This window comes from Hyperolius riggenbachi, chromosome 2 (assembly GCF_040937935.1).
Source record: "Hyperolius riggenbachi isolate aHypRig1 chromosome 2, aHypRig1.pri, whole genome shotgun sequence".
Lineage (NCBI taxonomy): Eukaryota > Metazoa > Chordata > Amphibia > Anura > Hyperoliidae > Hyperolius > Hyperolius riggenbachi.
In genome coordinates this window covers 371,422,059-371,443,688 of record NC_090647.1, presented here as the reverse complement: position 1 = coordinate 371,443,688, position 21,630 = coordinate 371,422,059, and the positions used below count along the sequence as shown (strand labels likewise).

The window sequence follows — 21,630 nt, the reverse complement described above, 5'->3', positions numbered from 1 at the left end:
AAAGATTTCTGATATTTAACAGTAAACTAATCTGCTCCCAGTCACATAGTTTACAATGTTTCTATTGTTAATATTATTTCCTGTAAATCAGATTTTGAGCATTGCTAATTGCTGCCCTCCTACTTAAGGAAGGTGTGTGTAAAGACATTTCTCTAAATTCTTTTATTAAGGGTTTTTGGTATAGTCTGAATAAAGTATAGATGCAAAAAGGGCACTAGGAAATTTGAGAGCCCAAAATAACGGCTAGTAATATATTGGTAAATTTACGATTATTCTATTTTGATGTGCAAATTATGATATCCTAACCCTATATTCACACAGAACCCCCCCCCCCCCCCCTACCTATGACTAACTCTAATTAACCCTTTTGCCTGTGCCTATCCCTAACCAATCCTCTTGCCAATGCCTAACCTTAAACCCCCCTCCCCCCCCCGGATGCCTAACCTTAAAACCCCCTCCCCCACACACCTAACTTTTACACTGCACAGGCACTAAAAGGGGGTATTTTACATTTGGGGGGCAGCCAGGTGGCAGAGGAGGTGTTGCTAGGCCCAGCTATTGGGAATCAGTCTGCAGTGTATGGGCAGGCAACAGATCTTTCTCTGTTCAGATCTTTCTATCTGCCCATACATCACTTGATGTTAGTGTACTTTTCACACTTACAAACCCAATCGCTAGCGTTTTGCACTGGCAAATTTTACGTGATTAACGCGTAGAAAATCACTGGACATTTTCATGTTTTTTGAGCAATCGTGATTTGCAAATTGAAATACATTGCAATCGCTCCCAAAAAAACGCTAAAAATGCTTTGTTGTAGCGAGTTTGTGTGTAGCGCCAATCGTGAATCGGTGGTGAACGCGGCAGTGTGATCACTGCCATATAGTGAAGATTGCACTAGTGCTTTAAAAAGTGATGGCGATTCAACGATTAGCGTTAAGGCCTCTTTCACATCTATCAGCGTGTGCAGGAGCAGTTTCCTGCATCTGCATGTGTTATATGCCCTGCGGCGTGTCATCGGGAATCTGCGGTGCGACGCAATCAGCAGTGGTAGCTATTAATTGAACCTGTCGGAAAACGGCTCCCGGCGGATCGACGCTCTCATGTGCGTCGAACTGCAACGCACCGAAACGCAGCGTCGGGTGTGAAAGGTGAAATGAAAGTCTATGGACTTTCATGTTACCTTGGTTAACGCAAAGAATTGAAATGTATGGAGGTGATAGCTTGTGTATAGCTTTGTATGCAAGCGTGAGAAGTTTAAACTGGATCCTTTGGGCAACTGGTAACCAATGGAGGGATTGGCAGAGAGGGGCTGGAGTTTAGTAGGGATTGGAGAGGTGCCAGTCTGCTTTTTGGTAGACCACAGATTAGGGTGTTACAGTAGTCAAGACGGGAGATGATTAGGGCATGCACAAGCATTTTAGCTGCTTCTTGTGATAGGAAGGGACGGATTCTGGAAATGTTTTTGAGATGGAAGTAGCAGGAGGTAGTTAATGTGTTGATATGCGGTATAAAGGAGAGCTCAGAGTCCAGAGTTACCCCCAGGCAACGAGCTTTAGGGGTTGATGCTATTGGGGTGTTATCTAAATTGATTGTGACATTGGGAGGTGGAACAAAGAGTGAAGGTGGAAATATAACAATCTTCGTTTTACTCATATTGAGTTTAAGGAAGCGGGAAGACAAATGTAGATACAGCGGATAAACATTCGGGGACTTTTGATAGTAGAGGTCTGGGGCAGAACAATAAATTTGGGTGTCATCAGAATAGAGGTGATATTGAAACCCAAAAGTGCTTATTATTTGTCCTAGGCCGTGGGTGTAAATGGAAAAGAGGAAGGGTCCAGGGACCCTTGTGGTAGTCCCACAGACAGTGGGCGCATAGAGGAGTTGGTATTGGCAAAGGAGACCATGAAGGAACGTCCAGACAGGTAAAGAGTTGATCCAGGAGCGTGCTAGGCCCTTGATTCCCAGTGTTGAGAGAGTCTGGAGAAGTAAGGTATGATCAACAGTGTCGAACGCGGAGGACAGATCTGGGAGTATTAGTACAGAAAATCTGCCTTTGGCTTTAGCAACTAGGAGGTCATTGGCAACCTTAGTGAGAACTGTTTCCGTAGAGTGTTGAGGGCGGAAGTCAGACTAGAAGGGGTCCAACAGGGAATTAGCAGAGAGAAAGTTAGACAACTGAGTTTTTTACGTATATTTGGGGTCATAGGCTTCAATTCATCAAGCATTACCGCATTCGGTAATGCTGAAAACAGCTGACTTAACGAAGCACTTTAGAAAATGTTAATTCATCAAAGCTGTTACCGAATGAGAAGCTGAAATGACACAGCAATGAGATAAATTACCGACATGTGCTCAACAAATGTTAATTCATCAAGGTTCCCACATTCGCTAACACATTCGGTGTTTATCTCAAGCTCTCCCCTGTCCTTACAGGCTTCGAAAGCCTTCTGTGTGAATGTTTTCATGATTAGCAGGAGCAGGCAGCCAATAGAAACAGCCCCTGTTCTCCTGCAAGTGCCGCTGATAGGTCACACAGGCTTCTCCACACAAGCTTTCAGACCCCCCAAGCAGTGAGCAGAGAGAACGGGTCAAAATATATCCCCAGATTCCCTTCGGTGGTGTAACCCTTTCAGGCCCTGTTTGATAATGCAAAGATGCTGGTGGTGAAATCACCAAGCATGGCATTTGTAATGTCTCCAGGAAGTTCATCTACGTTGTGGCAAATAAATAAAATGTTAAGAAAGACTGATCGACAGATTCAGAGCAGCAGAGGCAGTATAAATAACAGTAACTATAACACCTTTACATCTAAAGGGATGTCTGGATGCCTTCTATTGTTATCAGCTTGTAACAACACACAGACATTCCAAGCTGCTCTGCACCACTCTGCAGTTATGGAACAGCCTTTGATGAATTGAAGCCTAGTAGTTCGGTAACTTAACGAACCTCTACCACACATGGGAAAATATTGATGAATTAGCACAGTGAAGTGTAAAATACCGAATGCGGTATTTTAAGGACTGGGGTTTTGTTATCGAACACCCTTTGATGAATTGAAGCCATTGCCCTGCTGGAAGACCCAAGATATTGGATGCAAACCCAGCTTTCTGACACTGGGCTCTACAGTGTGACCTAAATTCCTTTTGTAATCCTCAGATTTCATGATGCCTTGTACATATTCAAGGCACCAAATGTCAGAGGTGGCAAAACAACCCCAAAACATTAGTGAACCTCCACCGTATTTCATTGTTGGTACTGTGTTCTTTTCTTTGTAGGCCTCGTTCCGTTTTCGGTAAACAGTAGAATGATGTGCATTACTAAAACACTCTATCTTGGGTTCATCTATCCACAAGACATTTTCCCAGAAGGATTTTGGCTTACTCAAGTACATTTTGGCAAACTGTAGTCTTGCTTCTTTATGTCTCTGTGTCAGCAGTGGGGTTCTCCTGGGTCTCCTGCCATCGCGTTTCATTTTATTTAACTCTCGACTGACAGTTCACACTGACAATGATGCTCCCTGAGCCTGCAGGACAGCTTGAATTTCTTTGGAACTTTGTTTCCAGACTATCCTGCATTGCAACCTTTTATACATTTTTCTCTTCCTTCTCCAGGGAGATTAGCTACAGTGCAAACTTCTTCATAAAGTTGCGCACTGTGGACAAAGGCAAATCTAGATCTCTGGAGATGGATTTGTAACCTTGAGATCGTTGATATTTGAGTGGATCCTCTTCTTTCCCCCCAGCGGCAGGGAGGAAAGAAGAGGATCCACTCACCTCCCTGCCGTTTCAGCGACGATCGGCGCCCCCCTCTTCTCTGGCCGGCATCTCTGCTCCGTCTGACGTCAGCGCCGGGTCCCGGCTTCATGACGTCATCAAGTCGCGACCCTACCTGAGCGTCATTTGGAGCGGATATGCCGGCTGGAGAAGAAGGGGGCTACTGCGGCTCATCGCTGGAGCCTGGAAGGTGAGTGATGGCTGCTGCGCACAGGGGGGACATTTGCCACCATGGGGGGGGGGGACACTGCCCAGCCAGCCACAGACTGGATCCGGCCGCCTGACCCCCCCCAAACACGCGCACCCCCCTCCACCGCAAAACGCCCTGGTCCTTAAGGGGGGGGGGGGGTAGGTGGCCGGTCCCGAAGTGGTTAAAGAGAACCCGAGGTGGGTTTGAAGAATATATAAAGTCAGCGCAGGTCTATAGTAATACAGCTTTCATCATTTTTTGGTATACAGGATCTTCGAACAAAAGGGTAAAGAAGCAAGGCTTACCAGATTCCAACAACCCACATTATAAGGTTGTAAACGAGTTTGATAGGTGGTCCGCAGAACTTTCAAATGGTGTCGTTTCACCAGCGATGTTGCACACTACAGATTCCTCCGGAATATAGTAGATATCCTGAGATCGCAGAGACTCACCAAAGGGGAGTCCAGTAGGATAGTGACATGAAAGAGATGTACGGCACATCTAAGTGTAAACCGTCTTTATTACATAACAAGTAAAACAATTAAAAACAAGGATAAAGGAAAACTCACATACGGGGCCCGTGCACTGGGAACCCCGAAAAAGTAGCGCGAAACCGGTCGGGAAGGCGACAGGCGGCACCATTTTATTTGAGATCTTCTATTGACCATTTTATGCGCGCTACTTTTTCGGGGTTCCCAGTGCACGGGCCCCGTATGTGAGTTTTCCTTTATCCTTGTTTTTAATTGTTTTACTTGTTATGTAATAAAGACGGTTTACACTTAGATGTGCCGTACATCTCTTTCATGTCACTATCCTACTGGACTCCCCTTTGGTGAGTCTCTGCGATCTCAGGATATCTACTATATTCCGGAGGAATCTGTAGTGTGCAACATCGCTGGTGAAACGACACCATTTGAAAGTTCTGCGGACCACCTATCAAACTCGTTTACAACCTTATAATGTGGGTAGTTGGAATCTGGTAAGCCTTGCTTCTTTACCCTTTTGTTCGAAGATCCTGTATACCAAAAAATGATGAAAGCTGTATTACTATAGACCTGCGCTGACTTTATATATTCATTGCTTGTGTGGACTTTTGGACATTGTCCTTCTCGGCTGCGGTCGCCTTCTGCCTTGGCGCTGACACTTGTTGTTTATTTGGGTTTGAAGAATGTTATCTGCATACAGAGGCTGGATCTGCCTATACAGCCCAGCCTCTGTTGCTATCCCAAACCCCCCTAAGGTCCCCCTGCACTCTGCAATCCCTCATAAATCACAGCCTCGCTGTCGACACACAGCGTGTCGCAGCGGGCTGTGTTTATCTCTATAGTGTCAGTCTGCTGCTCTACCCACCTCCTGCAGAACTCCGGTCCCGCCTGTGTCCCTTCCCTCCCCGCTGATTGGAGGGAAGGGACGGGGCAGGGACCGGAGCTCTGAAGGAGGCGGGGGAGCAGCCGAGACTGACACTACAGATGTAAACACAGCCCGCACAGCGCGGCTGTGATTTATGTCTGATTGCAGAGTGCAGGGGGACCTTAGGGGGGTTTGGGATAGCAACAGAGGTTGGGCTGTATAGGCAGATCCAGCCTCTGTATGCAGATAACATTCTTCAAACCCAGCTCGGGTTCTCTTTAAGTCCTCCGACAGTTCTCTTCTCCTATTTTTGTTGTCCATGCTTAGTGTGGCACACACAGATGCACAATGCAAAGACTAAGTGAAATTCTCTCCATTTTATCTGCTTTCAGGTGTGACTTTTAAATTGCCCACACCTGTTACTTGCCCCAGGTGAGTTTAAAGGAGCATTACATGCTTGAAACAATCTTATTTATTCACAATTTTGAAAGGGTGCCAAGAATTGTGTCCAGCCCATTTTTGGAGTTTTGTGTGACATAATATCCAACTTGCTTTTTTTCCCTCCCTATTTTTGTATTCTTCCAATACATACAAATGGAATAAACAAGTATAGCAAAACATGTTACTGCAATACTTTTCTGTGAGAAATACTTGATTTTCTTGAAAAATTTCTGGGGTGCCAACAATTTCATTTCTGTGTGAGTAATTATGCTCCAGTTGGTTAAGCTGGCCATACACGGGTCGATTACGATCTGACATGCCAAGCCAATCTATCCCTATCCATTTGGAATTTGATAGATTCCAACACGGCAAGCTTAATTTTTGAAAAAAAAATTTTCACAACAAGTATAAGCTTACAAATAATCAAAAGATACTACCAGTACAAATTGACAACATTTAGAGTATGGAAGACAAAAAAAATCTTAGAGATTCAAATGCATGTATAGTAATCTATAAATTGCATAAAGTATATGCCAGATCGAGAAACTAACACCCTCTCATTTATTTAGCCTAATAGGCTGAGAGGAGTAGCCACCCCATCTATGACATGATACAGCTCAGAGCAGTGATCTGTAGATCTTCTGAGTTGGACTAAAAACAGAGTTGTTAACCGTATAAGTTAGAGTAGTATCAAATATATTTCTTATTGTGAACTTTGTAAGAACTATTGCAATAGCAAAGATAATTTACTTCAACCACCGTAAAACCTGGATAACATTAAGAACATGATCAAACTAAATCTACAGCTATAATACTCGTCAATTTTGAAAGATTTCAGTAGAAACCTGTTGAGCAGTGATTGAATAGCAAGCATTGTACTTCTTGATGCAGTGCAACACTACAGGCCATCAATCCCCCACCCCTCTGCCCTGTCCCCTCACACAGACATTTTCCAATATGTCCGACCAGCCTTTTCACTGAAAAAAGCACTAGATCAATTGAAAATAAATTGATCGGATATACTGGAGCAGAACAGAAAAATCAATACATGCATGCCCAGTTTTTATTTGCTCTACACTATTATGAAATTAATCGCAAAAAGCATTGTTGGTGGGACACAACATCAGGCTTAGTACTTGTTGGACTATACAGTTGTATAACAGAGACAGTCATCAATTACTCCATGGATTCAAAAAATAGTGGGAAGTAGCCCAACAAGCATAAAAAGTATAAAATTATCTTAGAAGTTCCAAACTATGCTTAGTAGGGGTGAGCTGCTTACCTGTTTGGCTCATCGGGACCATGACCTTTGAAAACTCTTTGAACAATATCTGCTACTTCTCTGTCAGTAATGACATCCCAGAGTCCATCGGTTCCCATTACCATAACTTCATCACCACTGCGCTCACACTTAGAAAGATTATAGACTTGTACCTATAAAATCAAAGCAGTTCAGTTAAATTTTGTGCATTTATAAGTAAAAGAGCAAAACTAAACTGAGTCTTATTAAAGAGCACTCAAACTCAGTAGTGCAAGTAAGGAGCTTGGGGCCCCAGTGCAAGTTTTACATGAGGCCCCAAGCTCTCTTTTTATTTACCAAGGACAGCTGCAGTGTCAGGTGTGTATAGAGTATAGAAACAGTTTGTTAAGGATTACCACTATGCAATGCACATATAGATTGGCTCATTACCAGCATAGCACCAATTAGGTGCTAATAAGATGGATGAAGAAGGGCCCTTAATGAACTACTGAAACATTTCTGATAATGCATCATATATACAGTTTCTATTGTACATACTTGCTGCAGGTCCATTTGAAATTGTTGACTGTACTTCCAATGCTCTCTATGTACAGTCAAGTGTATGGTGTCCACATTTTAAATCTTGTACAAGTATTATAACAGTTCTCATGAAGATACAGTAACATTGTATGCAACACATCTAGAATAAAACTATTCAACCTACTTACTTCGGGCATGCAGGATAAGAATGGCTTGATGTAAATATTTGAGTTATACACTTTAAGATCATGATCTCCAAATCCACGTGTCACTCCAATGGTGGCCATAACCCTTGCCTACAAAAAAAAGTGATATTACTATCAACCATGCACAATTTCCAAGCATTTCATTCCTCAACATTTTCAATATATTTCCATACATTTTCCATGAATAATGTTACTAGTGAGTGAGGAAAGGGAATATACAGCATTTCACATTGCTTTTTTTTCTTCATTGTTTTGCAATAAAGTTGTCAATTGATGAAATGTGCAACAAGCTGCAATATGTGGAGGGTGAGATACAACTTATAGGAAGAAATAGACATACATACAGTCAGTTGAGAATAATGGAATTCCTATTTGTATTTCCTAAATGTATAATTCACTATTGTTTGAGTAATGGTGATTGAAAGTCATTTTTGGTCATCTAATTTTTAAAAATCAACTCTTAAAAGGATCCTACAAGAATGATGCAATGATTCTTACAAAATAGGCTACAGGTTCTATCCAAAGCGTCTAGAAACAGGAGTTCTGGGAGCATGACCTCAGGGATGATAGATTATAGTGTGCAGGCATGGGCAGGGCCACAGGTTACAGCCTGGCAATGAGTTGTCTCAGGTGTTAGTAAATGGTTAGTAGCTTTTCGCTGATAGGTTGCCCCAGACCCTTGTTATGCTCCCTGAGCCACTGTATTGCCACACATTCTTCAGGATCACCCGTTAATGAACATTATATACATATAAAGTACAAAAGAACTGCACTAAACATGCCTAAATATTTATTCCATTCATCAAAGCACATACTGTTACCAGTTTTAAAAGGAACCAGCGTGTGAGACCTATGGAAGCTGCCATATTTATTTCATTTTAAACAATACCAGTTGCCTGGCAGTCCTGCTGATCTTTCGGGTCAGTAGGGTCTAAATCACACACCTGAAACAAGCATGCAGCTATTCTTGTCAGATTTTTTTATAGACATCTGATCTGCATGCTTGTTCATGGTCTATTTGAGGCAGAGGATCACCAGGACAGCCAGGCAATGTGCATTTTTTAAAAGTCAGCAAACATGTCAGACTCAATATCTCACCTTGTGTTCCCTTTAAAACCTGCATAAGTGTGTCAGGCTAGAACACACAATTCTACCAACCTTTTTTCCTTCTCCATAAATAAGTGGGAACTTCATATCATCTTCTTCAATGGTTTTATAAGCCCTAATTAGAAAAAAAGAAAATTGCAAAGTGTTTTTCAGTCGCTTATATTTACAAATCAGTCCTGCCTTATGATATTTGCACCTAAAACCTTCAAGCAGAACATTTCTTAGCGGGCAATCACCACAAGTAAATAGAGAAACTGACATGATATAACAAGTATAGGAATGTAGTTAGTATCTAAGGGTTTGTAATGTTTGTATTCTATCTGTGTCCCATTAGCAAGAAAACCACACCCTCATAAGATCTAATACTGGAACTCAATATTTCAAATGAAATACTGCAATATGTGGAGACTAGCTACATGTTTATCCTACTTTTTTGTTTCGGCTAAAACTGCATGATAGCTACAATATATTTCAGAATGACACATAAGAAATGTATGCTAGTGTCTCATAGCTTCAGGCTGCTGCATGCTGTCCACCACACCACTAGCCATGGCCTCTTGTTGGAGTTTCTGAGCTTTGACTTATAGGGAACAAGCCATTGCTCTTCAGATACTCAGCTCCCATCATAATTTGTAACATAACAGGAAGCCTGACATCGCTGTGTTCAATACCATAACCATTATAAACATGGCTGGATTTGAGGCAAGGCCACCTAGGGCACCAGGAAGCTAGGAATGGGCAGCCACTGGCATACTCCGGCAATTAAATTGCCAAACATGTAAATGACAACGGTCACAGACCCAGTTTGCAGAAATGAAGAACATTACAGGACAGGGGGAGAACAGCAGAGGAACATGGCGGGTGGGCGGTGGGTTGGTGACAGTGGGCTTTGGGCTGTAAAATGTACAAATCCGGCTCTGATTTTAAACCGGTGCCAGATGTCACAAAGTCTGTACCAGGTAACAGTTTTAACACTGGGCGCTCCTAAGAAAATAATGGATTTAGGTCTAAAACCAGGCAAGATCCTTAATTTTGACATCACATGAATATATGGGCCTCTATGCGATGAACTTTCTTCTAGATTTTTTTTTCAAATATTATCTACAAAATTACTTTTCAGCACCTTACAAGCACTATAAAGTAGATAGAAAAGTAACAGTCTTATTCCGAGTATTTTCTTGCTTATTGGGCACTTAGGATACAGTGGCTTGCAAAAGTATTCGGCCCCCTTGAAGTTTTCCACATTTTATCACATTACTGCCACAAACATGAATCAATTTTATTGGAATTCCACGTAAAGGACCAATACAAAGTGGTGTACACGTGAGAAGTGGAACGAAAATCATACACGATTCCAAATTTTTTTTACAAATCAATAACTGCAAAGTGGGGTGTGCGTAATTATTTAGCCCCCTTTGGTCTGAGTGCAGTCAGTTGCCCATAGACATTGCCTGATGAGTGCTAATGACTAAATAGAGTGCACCTGTGTGTAATCTAATGTCAGTACAAATACAGCTACTCTGTGACGGCCTCAGAGGTTGTCTAAGAGAATATTGGGAGCAACAACACCATGAAGTCCAAAGAACACACAAGACAGGTCAGGGATCAAGTTATTGAGAAATTTAAAGCAGGCTTAGGCTACAAAAAGATTTCCAAAGCCTTGAACATGCCACGGAGCACTGTTCAAGCGATCATTCAGAAATGGAAGTAGTATGGCACAACTGTAAACCTACCAAGACAAGGCCGTCCACCTAAACTCACAGGCCGAACAAGGAGAGCGCTGATCAGAGATGCAGTCAAGAGGCCCATGGTGACTCTGGATGAGCTGCAGAGATCTACAGCTCAGGTGGGGGGGATCTGTCCATAGGACAACTATTAGTCGTGCACTGCACAAAGTTGGCCTTTATGGAAGAGTGGCAAGAAGAAAGCCATTGTTAACAGAAAAGCATAAGAAGTCCTGTTTGCAGTTTGCCACAAGACATGTGGGGGATACAGCAAACATGTGGAAGAAGGTGCTCTGGTCAGATGAGACCAAAATGGAACTTTTTGGCCAAAATGCAAAATGCTATGTGTGGCGAAAAACTAACACTGCACATCACTCTGAACACACCATCCCCATTGTCAAATATGGTGGTGGCAGCATCATGCTCTGGGGGTGCTTCTCTTCAGCAGGGACAGGGAAGCTAGTCAGAGTTGATGGAAAGATGGATGGAGCCAAATACAGGGCAATCTTGGAAGGAAACCTCTTGGAGTCTGCAAAAGACTTGAGACTGGAGCGGAGGTTCACCTTCCAGCAGGACAACGACCTTAAACATAAAGCCAGGGCAACAATGGAATGATTTAAAACAAAGCATATCCATGTGTTAGAATGGCCCAGTCAAAGTCTAGATCTAAATCCAATCGCTAATCTGTGGCAAGATCTGAAAACTGCTGTTCACAAACGCTGTCCATCTAATCTGACTGAGCTGGAGCTGTTTTGCAAAGAAGAATGGGCAAGGATTTCAGTCTGTAGATGTGCAAAGCTGGTAGAGACATACCCTAAAAGACTGGCAGCTGTAATTGCAGCAAAAGGTGGTTCTACAAAGTATTGACTCAAGGGGGCTGAATAATTACGCACACCCCACTTTGCAGTTATTTATTTGTAAAAAATGTTTGGAATCATATATGAATTTGGTTCCACTTCTTACGTGTACACCACTTTGTATTGGTCTTTCACGTGGAATTCCAATAAAATTAATTCATGTTTACAGCAGTAATATGACAAAATGTGGAAAACTTCAAGGGGACCGAATACTTTTGCAAGCATTTGTACATTTCATTGATAAGGTTTGAAAATATCTTCTGTAAGAAAAAAAAACTGAGGAGAAAAATGTATTGTACATGGGCAATAATCTTAACCACTTCAGCCTTCAGTGTTGTTTCACCTTATGCATCCGAGCAACTTTCACCTCCCATTCATTCGCCAATAACTTTATCACTACTTATCACAATGAAATGATCTATATCTTGTTTTTTTCCGCCACCATTTAGGCTTTCTTTGGGTTGTACATTTTGCTAAGAATTATTTTACTATAAATAAATTTTAACAGGAAGATTAAGAAAAAAATGGAAAAAAAATTATTATTTCTCAGTTTTCGGACATTATAGTTTTAAAATAATACATGCTACCGTAATTAAAACCCATGTATTTTATTTTCCCATTTGTCCCGGTTCTTACACCATTTAAATTATGTCCCTATCACAATGTATGACACCAATATATTATTTGGAAATAAAGGTGCATTTTTTCAGTTTTGCGTCCATCACTTACTACAAGCCCATAATTTAAAAAATAACCGTAATATACTTTACTACATACATATTAAAAAAGTTCAGTCCCTAAGGTAACTACCGGTATGTCTATTTATGTAATTTTTTTATTGTATATTTTTTATTTTTACAAAAAAAATTGTGTACCTATCGGGGAGTGTGGGAGGTAAGGGGCTAATTTGGAAAGTAAAAAAAAAAGGTCATTATCTGGAAATTTTTATTTCCAGATGTAATTTTACTACTTGGCCACAAAATGCCCTCGCAGCTCACTTCTGCATGCGGAAAGTAATGAGTGGATGGGGCAGAAGTAGATTTGCGAAAGATTAAGCCAATCTCGTTGACGGTGTCGCTCTTTCATACAGGGACTTAGATTAATGAATGGGAACTTTGTTCATAGATTTTAGCTCTAGCATACTTCAATGATTGTGTAATTGAGCGAAAACAATACAACAGTTAAAACTTAAAAAGTAGATTTAAACATACAACAAAACGGTGGAATATCTTAAAAAGTAATTTTTAGGAGAAGGAAGATGGATACAATCGTTTATTTCATTAGTTTTATTTTCGCCTCGGGTGTCCTTTAAAGCATCTACTCAGAAACTGCTTTACCAGTGATTTCCTGAACAAGTGACAAACCTTAACAGTTTCCAGCACTGACTGAGGCCATTATTGTACCAGAGAACATGTTACAACAGGCTTCATTTAGCAGCAAGAATACAAGAACATGATTCACAGCTGCTGGACTTCTGAGAAGCTTAACCTGGATAGGTGTATATAGGAGTATATAACCTGATTAACTATGTGGCTTTATGAAACCTGTCCTTTAGCATGACTTTTGCACTGTTTAAGAAAGGAAAAAGCAAGCTCCTGCAAAATTCCCAGATTTGTGCACTAAATACACAAAATAGGGAAATGCCAAAGACATAGGTCAGCGTTGCGTAATATGTTGGCGCTTTATAAATACAGTAAATAAATAACCACCTATTTATTCTAATGTGTTTACTTTTACAAGCCTGTTGCTTTTCCCATCTTTCCATATGTAATTTTATTAATGTAGGACAGACAGAAGAAAACTACAATTCGGAACAGCACTCCATAGATGGATCTGTGGTACTTGTGGGACTCAAGGCCAATTCAAAGGAAGTACAACTCTAAATTTCTTCCTCTATATAAAGGAAAGTTTTTAAAGCCAAATAAATCATATGACAAATCAGAGTATGCAAACTTATGGAACATACTGAGATATCGGCTCGGGCCACACTTGTCCGGTTCCAGATCAGATCCGTGCCAAACGGATCAGTTTTTCTGAAAAACTGATCCATTTGACACGGATCTGATCTGGATGTAGGGCACGTTCCGTGCCTGCATGTCGATCGCGGCGGTAAGTATGCGTCGGTTGCTCACCTGTCTTGCCGCCACCGCTCGTCCCTTCCACAGCCTGGAGGCCAGCAGAAGCATGCCTCTCCATAGACTGCAACAGGCCAATTCTGCCTAGCAACATGGAGAATTTTCATTGGTTTAACACGAAGCAATGAGAATTCTCTCTGTTGCCGAGAATTCCTATTAGTCTTTTGCAGCCCAGTGAAGAATCCCCATGCTTCTGTCAGCCTCCGGGCTCTTCAGAATGGACCGAGTGGTGGTAATAGACGGCGGGGCGTTTGAATATGATGTCATGGTTGTCAGGAACCGGCCCGCGGCACGCCTGCGTATACGATTCCCGACTGCGGGTTTGACCAGATCAAGCCGGGAACAGCCTTATTCAAGCTACAAACAAGGCTGGGATCCCTTAGACGCTTCCCACTGCCACCACTAGCCGTTGCTTGACACATCAACTCAGCTGTCGAGTGCTCAACACGCAATCTGCGTTTTCGTATTCGGGTCAGCTTTGCGCTTAGGCCGAATACGGGAGCGCCATGCACCCACACACACAGTACAGTTGTACAGTAACACAGCACAATCAGGCACTGACTTGTAATGCAAGTTACACTGTCGTGCAGCAAAACCACTAACAGTCGTTCCGAACGATACTGTTAGCCACTCCCACTCTGCTGTCGAGTGCAGAAGTGCCCCATACACACAATGCAATTACAATTTCATATGGTATTGTTGCTCAAGCATACAATTAGGCATGGACTTATACACAGCTACACTGTAGTCTCCTCTAGGCTAAGAGTGTTAGTTTCGTACAGCAGAAGTCAAGCTTATTAAATAACAATTTAATATTCCAGGAAAAAGGTGGAACAATGCAGAACAGAATATATACAAAAGATTACAAAAACAAAATAAAAAGTTACAAAATTAAGAGTTTACAAAGATACACACGAGACAAGTTGCAAAAATAAAAATGGGATAAACGTAAAGTGAACTTTTACCATCGCAAATGTCCAACCGTGGAGAGACGCGGATTTACCGATTTCCTCGGGATCATCTCTAGCGATGAGCTACTCTCGGGAGAAGATACCTGTGACTGTTCTGGACCAACTTAAATAGTCTGAAGTGTCCCCTGGGGCATTTAATGTCCAGCCCCCAGGAATGCAATTTCCCCGTTTGTGACATCACCGAACGCTTGTCATAATCTTCCTGTGATATGCGAACTTCAAAGGGTTCCTGTTTCAGCTTTTTGAAGGTTGCAGATTTCACAGGTAAAATTGTATCCTGAGAACAACAAGTATCCTGTTTACACTTACAGATTTCAAAGCAATTCCACTTCCAGCCCACTATTCAGACTAAGAGGTAGCCGAACGCCTGTGTGGGCTTCAACCTGGTCGGGTAAATGTCTAAGTAAGTGTTTCCTTCCTAGTGGCTAGGTAGACAGTTCCTAATTACTGTCCAGGTTCCTTTGCCTATTGAAGGTTACTGGTCTATTCAATGAAGACAATGGCAGTTCCCTTGATCTCTGCCCTGAATGCAAATTGAATCTACATACAGGCATTATCCAGGTGACATCTTCCAAAACCAGACTGGCTGACATACCTACACCTCTGACAAAATATACAGCAGATTAGAAAAATGATAGAAATAGAAATATACTCCTGTATTCCTTACATCCTCAGCCTCATAACTAGCTGCTATATTCCTGACAATGGTAGCGATGGTATGCGGCGAAACAGGCGATGCGGATGTGGCAATTAGCCCAGCGAGAGCGGACAGTGTCCGTTCTCATAGGTTTGTATTGGACATGTTTTCCAGTCCAGTCCAGGAAAAAGTGTAAAATCCGGATTCTGCGTTATGTTTTCTTTGCGTGCAACACGGATCCGTGTGCGATCTGTGTTTCTGCACGAGTGGAAGCGGGTCCTATTTTTAACATCGCGTCTGCGTTTCTGCAGAGCTTTAAAAATGTATCCCACGGAAATGTTTTTAAAACAAGTGTGAACAAGCATAATAGCACTAGAACCTGAAACAGATTCAGCACCAATTTAGTTAATATACTGTATAAGTTTGCAATTGTCCTGTGTTTGTTAATATTCCAACATTCTCCTGTGTCAGTTCTGAAAAAGATCATTCAAGAATTTGCAAGATCATTTTAATCAGAAGTTATTGGTAAAAAGTGGTCCAGGGCACTCAGAGGGAGAGAAAACAGAGATAGCGAGAGAGAGGCAGAGAGGGAGATTACTAGCATGATTACTACCATTGCTACCCAGCAAAAGTAACTGTTTCTTTCACGTCAGGTTGAACTGCGTACTTGTTCAGCCTCATGGCTGCAAGCCAAGTGTGGCATTCAGGTGCAATTTAAATGCAGGCGTATGGCAGCATTTCGGACACCACACTTGTCAGCACTTGACACACGGCAGTGTTACCCGGCAGCAGAGAATCAAGACATGTCATGTATGAGCACGGCCGCAGCCAGATGTGGCTTCATGGGAGGGGGCACCCTTATAATGCCGGTACAGAGTGCTAGCAAGCGCCTGGCCAGTGCAAGGGAGCAGCTGATGGGCAGTGAATTCACCACTTTCAGCCTCCCATGTGGAAGAGGCCAAACATTACTCAAGTTTTGCATTGGGTACAACAGATTTCAGAAATCTCTTCCACTGACGACTCCTAATAATAAGTGCACCTTAAAGGTTAACTCCACTTTAGCAGAAAGAAACACAACCTGGCTAACATCCTGTTGCTCTGGGCTCCAGTGTTGTTTACAGCTGGGGTACAGTACCTCCAGAGGCCACAGGTCTGCTGTGTGTGGACAAGTGTTTGTGGTGTATAGAGCCTGTAGAAGTAAGGCTCAGAGACATCCACTCATGTTTTGCCACTCATACTCAACCAATGCAACCTGCCAACAGCTGTCTCCAAAAGTCAGCCCCAGGTGTTTACCCTACTGCCTCTCCCAGACAATTATGCTTTCTGTCACCATTATTGCAATGTAAAAAGATCCCATGTGGTGATTTAAAATACCAATGTTTTAACATTAAAGGGAAGGATGTCTATTTACTGTGGTAGTTACTTGGAAAATGTCTTTCCTGCTTTAAAAAACAAACAAACAAACAAACAAACAAAAAAACTAATTTAAAAATGGCTTGTGCACCAATATTGTATGCTATACATTGTTTCAGAGGACTTTACTCTTCATGGCATATGTTTACTTCTGTGTGCAAGCAAGTCGATTTTTTTTTGATGATCACAGAGATTAGATGACACTAAGAAGATATATGTAGCAAAGTCTAAATGCATTACTGCCAACACACAACATAACTCCTCTAGTGGAAGGGATCTCAGAACACACTCTAAATTAAAGCAGCAATCCAATGTATCAGCACACCACTCCAGATTAATCATGCTTTTTTATTGAGCCATGTATGTCCACAAGGATAATAAGCCGAAAATTGTTTTGGGGCCACGCAGGGTCCCCCTTTATCAAGGCATAATTTGCATTGCTGTTTACATAACACAAACCCTTTGCTCTGGAAACATCTCCTGCAAATTCACCTACAGTTAACCTTCCAGCGCCAAGAGTTGTGGTGAGTCAGTATTGTAATATCTGCAGTTGTTGAAATGGATGTAAATTGCAATAATATTTATAAGGCCATAACGATCCCATGCAGGGTTTCCATTTATCCAGTGAATTAATTCCTAGGTATATTATATACTTTGTGATCGATGTGGGTATATGCTTAGGTCTGTTTCTGCTCCATCAATACAGTTAAGTATTGACATTTAGTATACAGGTTAGTATTTCAATTTGTTTATGCACATTATTATTATTATTATGTATTTATATAGTGTTGACATCTTCTACAACTTTGTATTAGAGTGCACTTTATTTTAAAAATAGATACATATGACATTGGTAAAATTCATATGTGTGTATGTGCCGCCATTGCATTAAAACGCCTTGTCTGATTTCAAGAAAACTTTGTATAATGATCCCTTACTACCTGGGAAGATATGTTCTGGGGGTATCATGTCTCTTCTACACACCTGGGCGGAACCACAAACAGCCAATCAAATTCCACCTATTCACATAAATGGAAAAAATGGAAAAATATGCCATTCTAACACTAATAAAGCCATAGACCCAAAACTCGCTGGTCTCGATTAACTCACTGGTCACTTGGGGACCAAGCTGAAGAATTCATGGAAAGTGGGCTGAGCATAAAACAGCCAATCAATTTTCAGCATTTTATTTTCAATGGGAAATGTGCAGCCATTACACTGTTAATGGCAGGATTCTGAAACTCGGCAGGGTTGGTTACTGGGTGACTGCCATTAATATTCAGGAAAGTGGATGGATCCTACAACAGCCAATCAAAATTCACCTATTGATTTTCAAGGTGAATGCTTCCATTCTTACACTGTTAATGGCAAAGGCCTCAAACTGCTATAGTCGGTTATTGGGTGATTGGGGCTGGGGCTCAAATTCAGAAAAGGGGGCGGAACCACAATCAGTCAAGCAGATTTGTTTGATTGATTTCAATGGGAAAATTTAAACTGCTTCTATTCTCACATTATGGATGCAAAGAACCGCAAAGCTCACAAACCTTGCCATTGAGTAAATGTGTATCACGATTACAAAAAGTGGCCGGAACCAACCACAACCAAATACATATCAGGGCAATGCCAGGTCTTCAGCTAGTTTAAAATAAAATTACATTAATTGATTTTTACAGTGTCGCAAACACTTGAGTGTTGGTTTATTTGGTATCATATGTCTGTTGTCAGTAATATTTACACATCAGTGATATCCGTCTTGTATTGTTAGCATATCATTGCTATCTTATTATCTATGTACTACCTGTACGGCTGTATACCTGAAGTACAGTATTGATTTTTACCAGCAATGCTTGCTATTGTACTTTCAGTGTTTTTTTAAATGTCTTTTTTCTTAGGAGCATATGTGATGCAGTGGCAAAGATGCTTGCTTATCTGAGGTGGATAGCCCAGAGATCGAAAGTCTGTTAGTAGTGTGTACAGATCTGTGTTAGCCAAATTAAACTGTTTAATATATACACAAGTCTTTTAGCTCCTATCACTGGACTGCACTTCTCTGTTACTTTAAATAGAAACACAACATACAGACAATGTATTCACCTCACACACTCAGACAGAGAGACAACGACACTGAACACAAGATGTATGGTGGCACTAACAGTTGCATAAAGGGAAGGTATAACCTGGCAATTTACCGTAGTATCAATCAGTCTAAATGGCAAAGGCATATTAACCACCTAGATTGCTACCTTGCCATTACATGCACATTACTGTAGAGGACAGAAAAGACATTACCAGCCTGCCATAGTGTGGTCTCGGTACAGCATCCGTCTCCTCAGCTCTTTTTGTTGTATTCTTCTTGGGAACTCAAGGCAGGTAAACTCATTTCCTAGCAGATCTGGCTGCAGTGAGGCCTAAAAGAAGCAAAAAGCATAACTTTATTATATAACTTGCAACGTATAGATAGCAGCCCCCCCCCCCCCCCCTCCATGGACATCAATAATGAAAACACTGTATACAGTGGACATTGCTTGCCTTTTTGAGCAGCTGTTACTGCTGGTGCCCTTATGTTAAAATTATGCCTGACTACCCTGCAATCCCCATCACCCTATATCATAATTGTGCATCTGGTCCACCGTCATCTGCCATTTGGGTCCATTGCTGCTGCCGATATTCGGGTCAACCACCACTGTCCAATCCAATTGGAACCTGATGCTTCTGCTGGGGCTCTGATCTGTATACAGACGCTTGTCCATGCAGTGAAACCGAGTCCCAGCAGCAGTGGAGGACCTGAGATGACTGAAGACAAGGAGAAAAACAGCCTAGTGAGAACAGACACTTAGTTGGCTTATGTGATATGCCAGTCACCCATAGCTATTCCTTTCTTTCCTAGTGTAGCCGAAAAAAGCTACACACTATGGTGGACAATACTGTACAGATGTTCTGTACCCTCCATCTGTTTCAGGGTACTTTGCCATTTTGGAGCAGATGTGGGTCATTCATGAGCAAAATGGTAATGGAAGTCCACTGTCCGCATTGCTGCACAACAGACAACAACACAGCTGGAAATGTAAACAGGCCCTATAGAAAAGCATGGTTCTGGATGTCAGTTCATCCACTGAGGTAAGCTGTGTTCAAATGAAAGCCAGCTGACCTAATATGAACTGAACCTTCCTACTGCAACAGCGATCAAATAACTGATAATCCACTCACCTTTTATCCCCCTCATTATTGGCTTATATGACCCTGTTGAAGGTTGCAAACACATACTTTTTTTTTTTTTTTTTGCAAATCCACCACTGGTTTACTAATCAATGTTCTCCTGTAAATCTCTAGGCCTAAAACACCTTAAAGTGACCTTGTACTAACAGGGATATTATGGTGGTTGCCATATTTAATTCCGACTAAACAATGCCTTTTGCATCTTTAAGACTTTAGTAGTGTCTAAAAGACACCTGAAACTAGCATGTGGATAGTACAGTGATACTCTCGTCAGATCTCCTAATCCGCATACAGTGCTTGTTCTGAATCCGTGGAGAAGAAGAGGATCAGCAGGACAGCCAAGTATTGGGCAGGCTCACAGGCCACTTTCAGAAGGAAGGCTGGACTGCGTGCTTGTCGGGGGCAGTTTAGCATCTGCTGCCAACAAGTGATATTTGGGTGCAATGAAAAAAATGCAGCCAAATGTCATCGATTGTAACTCCACATGTATCAGCGCTTGACACTTATTGGCGTTATCCAGTGGCAGAGAACCGCAACATGTATCTGAGCATGGCTGTAGACACGCTCAGATGTAACTTCATGGAGGGGCCCCCTGTCTACCACCAGCACAGAGCTCTAACAAACGCCTGGAAAATCCTGTCACTTAAACAGAAATGAGTAAAAGCCCTCCCCTATGGGACCCAGACAGCAGTCCAAAAATGATAGTCTCTAAAAACACTTTGCCAAATATGAAAATGAACATTTTGTCATTGGCTTTACAAAACATGGCACATAACGTGTATCTTCAGATGTTTACGATTGCTTTTCAGAATCTGTCTTTTGAAAACAAACTAGTGTAAAACTTCAGCCAAACTTGTTGGGACAGTTGCCATAGAGACAGAAAATTAGATAAATAGTAACATTTGTATTACCACACCCAGGGGTGTAACCAGACTTAATAGGGACCCCCTGCAAAAATGATAGCATGGGGCCCCCTTGGTCTCTGAACCCCATGTGGGTGACATTATCGGGAGCTGGCGAATGGCTGGTGTCAAGGAGGGAAAAATTACACAAGCTCCCGCAACTCAGTACTCTGCATGGTGGGAGAAGGTAGCAGGGACAGTTTTTGTGAGAAAATGGGGATGTGTTTTTGCAAATTAGCTCCACTTATGGTTGGGGAGAGGGAGGAGAAGGGCCCCCCAAGCAGTCGGGCCCGCCCTGCGTTGGCAGGGGTCGCAGGGGTGATTGCTACGCCCATGATCACAGCACATTTTACTGACAACCATCCCATTGAATTCTTACAATTATTTACATTTTTTTGTGGTAAACCTTCTCACCAGGGGCAACAACAGCAGTATGATTCATTCAGATGGACAGTATGATCACTTTTATTTCACTGGATCTTTGCTGCTTATTACTGCTGCCTATTACAATATTGGTAATGGTGACGCCTGATTAACAACTTTTGGTTCTTGGTAGTACCTGGTAAGTCTCATGTCCAAATTAGCTACAATACAGGTTCCTGGACGTGATACTTACATCCAGCACTAAAAGCCGCTGTGTTTGCGCATTCTCATGCACTGATCCCATTGTGAATGATTGCTGCTAGCAGCTATCATTCACATAGTTACATGGGGAAAAAAAAGTTTTTTTGTTTTTTTTAATTAAAGTGGCAGTGTAACATTAATAAATAAATTTTTGGGGTGAGGTTTTAACCCTTACCAAACTAATTAACGCCTTGCATCATCTATACTTGACCTTAAGATTTGTGGACACCTGTAATGGCTGCCGTCCATAGCAATCGGATGCGATCACTATGGCGACCGCTCGGGGACTCAAAGCTGTATA

General features: G+C 41.9%; 1 protein-coding gene across 2 annotated transcripts in view; it reads right to left on the bottom strand.

The window, feature by feature from the left end:
- The window catches only part of PPM1J (protein phosphatase, Mg2+/Mn2+ dependent 1J), a 146,390-nt gene that overhangs the window by 21,320 nt on the left and 103,440 nt on the right, over window positions 1-21,630 (bottom strand). For both annotated transcript variants that reach the window (XM_068265574.1, XM_068265573.1), the window contains exons 6-9: window positions 18,877-18,995; window positions 8,902-8,965; window positions 7,726-7,833; window positions 7,040-7,191 (exon numbers count right to left, since the gene is read on the bottom strand). In XM_068265574.1, the coding sequence (XP_068121675.1) occupies window positions 7,040-7,191; window positions 7,726-7,833; window positions 8,902-8,965; window positions 18,877-18,995 (443 nt within the window). The remainder of the gene's footprint in view (window positions 1-7,039; window positions 7,192-7,725; window positions 7,834-8,901; window positions 8,966-18,876; window positions 18,996-21,630) is intronic.